Source organism: Xiphophorus couchianus, chromosome 5 (genome assembly GCF_001444195.1).
Source record: "Xiphophorus couchianus chromosome 5, X_couchianus-1.0, whole genome shotgun sequence".
Lineage (NCBI taxonomy): Eukaryota > Metazoa > Chordata > Actinopteri > Cyprinodontiformes > Poeciliidae > Xiphophorus > Xiphophorus couchianus.
This window is the reverse complement of record NC_040232.1, coordinates 24481748-24490029: the sequence shown is the minus strand read 5'-3', so window position 1 is coordinate 24490029 and position 8282 is coordinate 24481748. Positions and strand designations below refer to the sequence as shown.

The following is an 8282-nucleotide window of genomic DNA, read 5'->3' as shown; positions in this document are numbered from 1 at the left end:
TATGGCATTACAAATACGGTCTCAGAAAATAGAATTAATCACAAAATTAGCGCTACAATTTATCGTCGTACTTAAAGTCGCTTATAGTGTTTCCGGTTTGCTTCAGTGAAGAGAAACAAACAAAAACGTGGCCACTAGAGCTGGATGCAGATTTATGATTATAATAACTGTTGATCTTGTGTGAAAGTTTTTAGTTTAGCAGCTTTCCTAGATGTGTGTTGTTTCATCCAGTCATGTTTCTGGCCTGTTATAGATAAATAAATGTTATAAATGAATGTGAATGGTTTTATGTCAGGATTATTCCAGTCCTGTTCAGTCAGTGAGGCTTTCAATTCAAACAGGTAAATATTTCCATAAAAAGATAAATGTTATATGAAGTTTTGTGTTTTTTTAAAAATGAAATAGTGTTTTATCATATAGTAATTTACTTAATTTTTGTATTTGCTCTGTCCTAGTTTCTTTGCAGACATTTCAGCTTCCGACTCACAGCAGTCGACAGTTTAGCCCAGATTATTGATGGAGTTTATTTGGATTAGTAGCAAGTCCTGCAAGATATAAAAGTAGAGAGCAGCTCTTCACACCAGCACTCTTAACTGCTGTTAGCACGGCTTAAAAATGCACATCTTAAATTTAGACCCAGATAAAAAAAATAACCTCTCTCTGTGTTGCAGCCAGTTATTGAATACAGTATGTAGACAATCAGTCAGAAAGTGCGTTTAATGAGCCACATGTTTCTAAACGTAAACACTGCGGCTGAAGTCACGTACAACAGTCACAGCTCTCACCTGGATGCACGCCAAAGGCTCATTGGTCCAAATGGAGTACCCTCCTACCACATAAATCCTGTCGTCATGGACGGCCACTCCAGACTCGTTTTGACCTGAGGACGACAGACATGAAGGTTCTCAAGATTGCTGCATTTTTCCCTGAGAGCAAAAAGAGGAAAGTTTAACTCGGACTGAGATTTGGTTCTATTTCCTGTGACCTGAATTTTTATTCATTAATTTTTTTTTCTTGAGAGAGAGAGAGAGAGAGGTTAGAAGGAACAGATTATTGCAGCGGAGTATTAGGGCCATGCTAAGAAAATTAAAATAATAATAATTAAATTACAAGAATAAAGTCATATTACAATGGCATGCTAATATTAGTATAGTTTTTTTTTCTTGGATTGTTTTGACGTTCTCATACAACATTATTCTGGAAATGTGACCTTATTCTCGTAACATTATGACTTCATTCTCAAAATATTGTGACTTGGTTCTCATATTATTTCGACGTCATTCTCATACGACTTCTTGTAATATTATGATTTATTTCTCGTACAATTTCTTCTTGTGATAATATAACTATTCTTGCAATATCATGACTATTCTCATAATTTTATCTATTATTTTTTCTTAGTATGGCCCTAATATTTTGTTATAGATAATGAAACAAACCAGGAAAAAAATGCGTTTCCCTCCTTACTAATTTTATGTCTTTGCTTATTGTTACACTTAATTGTTTCAGATTATTAGTCATTTTAATATTAAAGAAAAGTCATTATAAAAACTTGATTTGAAATGATGCTTTTATTCATTAAATGAGGTAGCCAACATTTTCCAACAGGGGGGCCATGGCCACATCTGGTCCCCCTCTTTGTAGTGCAACTGGGAGAACCCAGGGGAAAAGTTACGTGTTATTGTTTCTGGTATTTTTAACCAAAACTTTTAGTTATTCATCGAAAGGACACAAGTAGACACCAATAACTGCTTTGATTCTTCATTACCTAACAATTTCTCCTGACCTACGACGGTCCAACTGGACTCAGGTTGAGGAAGCCGCGACGTTGACGTCACGTTCTCCGGCGCTTCAAACCGTTTCTGTTTGCGCACAAACAACCGCCGCTCGTGCGGTTCGATAGCCTGTCTACTGTCCGCTCGGTAATTATCGCTACGTGGGCACGGCCTCCCCGCCCACGGGGACGGCGCCCTCGCCCACCTGTGAGGAGGCTGAAGGAGCAGCGGGTCCACTGGTCCAGGTCCATGCTGTAGGAGTCGATGTGACGCACCAGGATGCGGTCGTTGTTGTAATCCAGGTCGTTGCCGCCGAGCACGTAGAGCTGCCTCCTCACGGCCGCCATGACGTGGTACACGCGCCGCTGCAGCATGGGACTGCGGGCCAGCCACTGATCCTGACGGGCGGCGAACAGAGGGAGAAAGGTGGGAGAGGGAACGAGGACGAATGAGGAGATTAATATTTAAGCATATCCAGGCATGGGTAATTGATGTATGCTCAGTGCTAGATAAATAACGTGACACTGGAGCTCTGCTTTGTACTAATGACTTCCCTCCCTATTTCTAATCATATGTTTCATCCACTCCATTTTACACCCAGGATCCCTGCTCATCTCACTAAGTGTGGGGAAGCTTATTTTGTGCCAGTGAGTGTGTGTGCGTACTTGATTGAGGGAGAGAAGGGGTGTGTGTGTGTGTGTGTGTGTGTGTGTGTGTGTGTGTGTGTGTGTGTGTGTGTGTGTGTGTCTGCTGGGAGCTGACGGGTGGCCATCTGTTGAGGGTAGAGTGGGTGGGGGGTTGCTGTTGCTCTGGCAGGTGAATGTAGATTCGTGGTGAATACAAATGAGACTCTCTCCCTTTTTCTACCTCTCGCTTCTTCATTCCCTCGCTTGGAAGTGGAAACACAGACCCATATGGATGTGCACCTTTTCATGCATACACACCGCATGCCTCTGTGCTACACACACACGCACGCACGCACGCACGCACACAATCCTCTTCAAAGCTGCACAAACAGAAACGCTGCTCTTTACAACCCAACGTGTTGAGCTGTTTGAGTTAGTTTTGAAAAGTGGACAAGAGAATAGGAGTTGGATACATTTTGTGGGGTTTTTGTTTAGGTCTATAAATACTAACCCATCAGACAAACAGTCAGGTTTGATGATGGAAGCAGTAGATCTATTCACAGCTGGATCACGTTGAGTTATACTCAGTCTTCGCCACATTGACCTTGTAGGAAATTTCAATTTGAGTGTCTGAATCTTACATATATCCATAGTCTCTTTTTATAGCACAGTCAAGTAACTATGTTACCTTCAGGTAAGAGAGTGCTGTATATATCAGTAACTTCAAAGCAGTCTGACTTTGCATCATAGTCTGTATCTGACGCCTTGAAATTGGGCCTTAGTCTCTTTAAGAACTTCCTATCTGTTCCGACACGCCCCCTTCACCACGTCATCACAACATGTCACTGTTCTTAGGAGTTCTGCAGATGCTCAGTGTTTGCTAATTGCTGCTGCTGCTAGTCTGGAGGAGCTGAGTGAGGGAACGGCAGGGTAAGGATGTTCTGTGGGTTTGATTTAGTTAAATATTGATAATATACTGTATACTTTCTAATTCCTAAGATTTTTGTGTCTTAATATTTTACCAGCTAGTATAAAGTATAATTTAATGCATGGTCATGTATTTTTATTATAAGAAAGAACTAGTTTAAAATATATCATCATTCATAAGACATAACATTATAATTTATAGCTTTATGTATTCTATGTTAACCCCATGAAGCATTATTGTACTAATAAAATGCAGGTATGATGTACTGAAGTCAAAATAGGCATCAAAATACTCCAAGTACTTATTTATATTTTTTGGAACACCTACATATACCAACTAATACTGTATATTGTGCTTTTAGTATACTGGTAAATACATTATTGAACATTGCATTTTTTTTTCTTCCTGTAGTGAACTAATGTCAGAGCAATGTCTGCTACAGGATTGATAACTGTTAACAAAACACAAGTCACATATTTTTATGCAGTATAAATGAAGGTGCATCCCATTTCTCCAGATTGCCACTGACTTGTAGCAGGTACAGTACAGTTCACATCAGTTTTACAGAACAGCAAAGCAAAAATATGTGAACTATTAAAAAAAACGTATTGATCCAAAAGGGAAATTAAGTGATGTTCTAGATTCCATCTGTTTAGTTAAATATTTCTATGTGCCTGATTTAGCTGTCTGATACTTACCTGCTCTGGGTCGTATACCATGAGCCGATTCTGGTACTGCGCTGTGTTTGTAACTCCGCCTGCAATGCAAAAGTGCAACATGTTGAACTTTATTTTTACGTGTAACAAATAATAGCAGAAATACGCTTGCAGAAGTCTGAAAGTCCAAAGTGTGTCTGCGTGTGATCATGAAGAGTTACAGAGCTTTGCAAAAAGCATTCGTACTCTACGAGACAACCCAATTGGGTTTTCTTTGGATTATACTTGTTAGAGCAACGCAAATAATTTGAATTGAAATTTTTATGGACGCCTTTGTGATTTTGGATTTTTGGGGTTTTGGGTCCAAATTGGTTGCAACGTTTCATACGCACCATGTTGTCATTCATCTTAGCAAGTTCATTCAGGTTGAAATGCCTTGATGTTGAAATGTACTACACAAAAAATAAACTCGACAAGACTTAAATATTAGTAAATTATTTATGAAAACCACATATCATTATCCTTCAAATTCTCCAATATAGCTTCTTTTGTGTTGCACAATTGTATAAAATCGCAGTAAGGTAAAGTGACGTGTGTGGCTGTAAGGTAGAAAAATGTCAAAAGGTTTAAAGGGACAGTATTATGTATTTTCCAGGTACATAGTGCCATTTTACAGTGCAATCACTTAACTGTGTTACCTTCAGTTGTTATAAAAATACTAAATATGAAATATGACTCAAAAGAAATTTGACTTCATGATTTAACGCCTTGAAATTGGGCCTCTGTCTCTTTAAAAACTTGTTCTCTTTCTGTAACTCCACCTTCAGGAAGTCATCACAACATCACTCCTTTATTAACCCTTTAACATTTTTATCAGTGTTGTACTGAGAAGTAGCTCCTACAATGAGCTCAGCAGATGTGCAGTTCCATCAGATGTTTGCTACTTGCTGTTGGCTAGTCTGAAGGAGCTGAGTGGGTGAGTCACGGAGGAGAGGGTTGATCTGTGAGGCAGAAACTTGGAAGCTTGGAAACTTCAGCTGCGAGGAGGACCTGTGTCCTCGGAGGCGGCGTAAGGCCCGGCTAGTTGTTTTGCACAGCTCAATTGTCACGAGAGATTAAAAAAATTTCTCAAACATGAATGAAAGAATCAAGGCAACACTCCAAGTATGGTTTTGACAATATTATGACATAAGGTGAAGCTCAACAAAGTAGATTTTGCATAATACTGCCCCTTTAAAGAGAGTGAAAATATTTCCGGACAACTGTATATTTGCACCTGAGGTAACGGTTGTTCATATTAGAGAGTACTGTATTTCTTCCTTTCCCTATCGCTGTGTACCTGAGACCCAGAGAAGATCATCAGCCACACACCCGGCATGACAGGACAGTGAGCGGTCGAAGGGCTGGACGAACATCCATTTGTTCCTCTTTGGACAGTAGCGTTCCACCGAGGGTAGCACCTGCCTCAGCTCGTTCCTGCCGCCCACGGCATACAGGTACTGACCCAGAGCTCCCAGGACAAAGTGTTCCCTGCACGCCTTCATCGGGGCAATCTCAATCCACCGGTTGCCCCTGGGGTCGTACCTACACGCGGTTCTCACGGCACACGTCCTGCCCGTGGCGTGCTCCACCTCGCCGCCCACCACGAACAGGAAGTTCCCCATCACGGCGATGCAGTGATGGCTGCGCCCGGTGGGCATGGGCGCCAGCTCGCTCCAGTTGGACCCCCCTCCCATCCGCACGTTCTCCTGCGCCGACGGGTGGAAGTAGCGCAGCTCCCTGACTCTGCTCACCTCCCGCTTTCTGCCCCCTGCTATGTAAAGGGTGAGCGACTGGAATCGAGGCCTGGTGCTGGACGACTGGCGGAGGGGCTGAGCGAAGGTGGCGTGGTGGTAGTCCAGGGCTTCGTCCACCAGGGCGGCAGCAGTGGGGCAGGACTGAACCAGGGGGTGGCTGTTGGCGAGGTGGTGCAGGGCGGGGATGTCCATCAGGCCGTAGCGGACGTGCTGCAGGAGATCCTCGGCGTACTGGTAGCGGTAGTCGTGTTCCAGCCAGAGAACGAGCAACTGGAACAGAGAGGGAGAAGAACTGGATCAGAATTCATGCCAAGAAGATGCAGGACCTGGAAACGTTGGCAGCCTCAGGGAAATCGCAGAATTAAGGTAAAGGGCTGCATTTAAATTAAAGTTTCAAACCAGGGTTATAATAGTTTTAGGTTTTTCATTACAGTTTTATTTCATTGACTTTTTGTCTAGCTTTAATTAGTTTTTAGCGTCTGTTTGAAAGTTTTCATTAGTTCCTAGTTAAATTTTGCTTAGTTTCCGTTTAGTTTTTATAAGTTGTAGTCGTAGATTTAGTTTTTTTCATACTTCGACCTTTTTGAATACTGCAACTAAACATTAACCAAAGTATTGGATTGTGATGCTGTATACATCATTCGTTGTTTGGCTAATGAATACTCAACAGAATATCCCTCCACACCCCACTCGGTCTACAACTTTGTGGAGAAGCTAGTCGCCGGTAAGGTGGTTCGCCAAGGGCGCCAAAAAGGCTAGGACCTTGAAAAGGCTTCTTGTATGCACTTTTAATTAAAACATGTTCAATCTGGTCCAGTTGTAAGGAAAAATGTACTTATTCATTGCTTATTTTAAGATTTCAAGCAATAGCTTTCTGGACTTCCCTGTTTTCTTCATTAAAAAGGAAAGAGAAGGAAAGACGAGCGGTTACTGAAGGAGGACAGAATTATGAAAAGGAAGTAAAGGAAACCAAGCAAGAAGCAAGGGAAAAAGAAATGTCTCAAGGGCTGTTAATCAGATCCTTTTTTTTTTTTGCTTTGTTTTCTTCAAGAAGCTGATGGACTGCGGCGAGCCGGCGCTGCAGCCATAGCTGCCAACACACAAGCATTTATTAATCAGCAGCATTCAATATACAGACTGTAAATATCCACGGGCGGCCCGGCTTTGTTTAACGCAGGTGAACTGGGAAGCAGGCGGGAAGGGCTTTAATTGAACCTGCCGAGGGGTGGAAGGTTCTTTAGCTGTGAGTGTGGGCCGAGCCGATTGGAGATTACTGATACCATTATTAGCAAAACAAAGTGGGCCTTAGCACCACCCGTGCGGAACCTGGGAACTTATTAGAGCGGGAAAAAAGGCAGCGATGTTTTATTTTGGAGGGGTGAGGGGGGGGAGAGAAACGGGTACGGGAAATAAAAATGACCACGGATAAATCTGGAAAAGACCCAATAATTACACATCTGGAGTTCTGACACGAGATCTGATGTCTGATGATTAAAGAGAAACGCCTCAATTTACTTTAAAGGTGCGAATATGCGACAAGTAAGGGCCTCTGTCTGTCGTTTTGTGGCATCTCTGTCACTCTCCTGCATCTCTCTTCCTCCTTTTCCCCGGTTGTCACCTTCCCCGCCCCTACCCCCTCTACCCCCAACACACGCACACTCACTCCGCCTCTCTCCTCCTCATCTCCGTGAAGTGACAGTGTGCGAGCGTGAGCGCACCGCAGCAGCTGACTGTGAAGGTCACGCTGCATCACACAACTTCCTCAGGGCACAGAATAAATCAACTCCCTCCTTCGTCTCTCTGCACAGAAAGAGAAAGTGCAAAAGAGAGACAGAAAGAGTGGGCGTGTGTGTGTGTAGGGTGTGAAAGATGAGGAGGGGGACGCTACTGAAACATAGAGCAAAGGATGACAAAAAAAGAGAGACAGAGGGGGAAAAATACAAAAGGTGGAGAAAATGCGATTTCCACGGTGTAAGAGAAAACTCTGAGTGACGATGATTGACGGCTGAGGTGTTATCGGTCCGGTACTGGCACGTACCCCTGCACCCCAAACCCTTCCAACCTCACCGTCTCGGGCACCCACTCTTTCGGACGGCGCTTGCCGTTCTCCTCCCGTCTGATGCCCAAATTAACCTTCTGAGCGAAGTGAAGGAGGCCCAAAGCAGCCTAATCAGAGGCTGATTATGGCAGCGGCGGCTGGCTAAAGGGTCAGGGTAATTGTGCCATCAGAGGCCTGATTGTTTTCAATCAGACGGGCGGCCGAGTGACAGCTGGGGGATTGGGGGCCCTGATGGAGCCGCGGTGGGCCTAATCAGAGAAGAGAGGGAGAGAAAGAACGAAGGTGGGGCAGGAGGAGGTGGTGTGGGGGCTGATTGGTGCAAATGAACAGTCAAAATGGCAAGTCCCCATCCTGCACCGCCATCTTACTCCACAATCCAGTTCATCACACACACACGCGTGTTTATGCGGACTGACAGTCTGCCTGCACCTATGCACGCAAA

General features: G+C 43.5%; 1 protein-coding gene and 1 long non-coding RNA gene across 3 annotated transcripts in view; one reads left to right on the top strand and one right to left on the bottom strand.

The window, feature by feature from the left end:
• klhl32 (kelch-like family member 32) overlaps window positions 1-8282 on the bottom strand; it is a 33479-nt gene that overhangs the window by 1835 nt on the left and 23362 nt on the right. Inside the window, exons 7-10 of one of the 2 annotated variants that reach the window (XM_028016837.1) lie at window positions 5325-6051; window positions 4028-4086; window positions 1981-2173; window positions 786-880 (exon numbers count right to left, since the gene is read on the bottom strand). In XM_028016837.1, the coding sequence (XP_027872638.1) occupies window positions 786-880; window positions 1981-2173; window positions 4028-4086; window positions 5325-6051 (1074 nt within the window). Of the gene's footprint in view, window positions 1-785; window positions 881-1980; window positions 2174-4027; window positions 4087-5324; window positions 6052-8282 lie in introns of those variants that run through there. The other variant, XM_028016838.1, reaches the window with a different exon arrangement.
• LOC114144242 (uncharacterized) lies at window positions 6058-6880 on the top strand. Its single transcript, XR_003595450.1, has 2 exons — window positions 6058-6393; window positions 6701-6880. It is a non-coding gene; the product is annotated as an uncharacterized LOC114144242 (long non-coding RNA).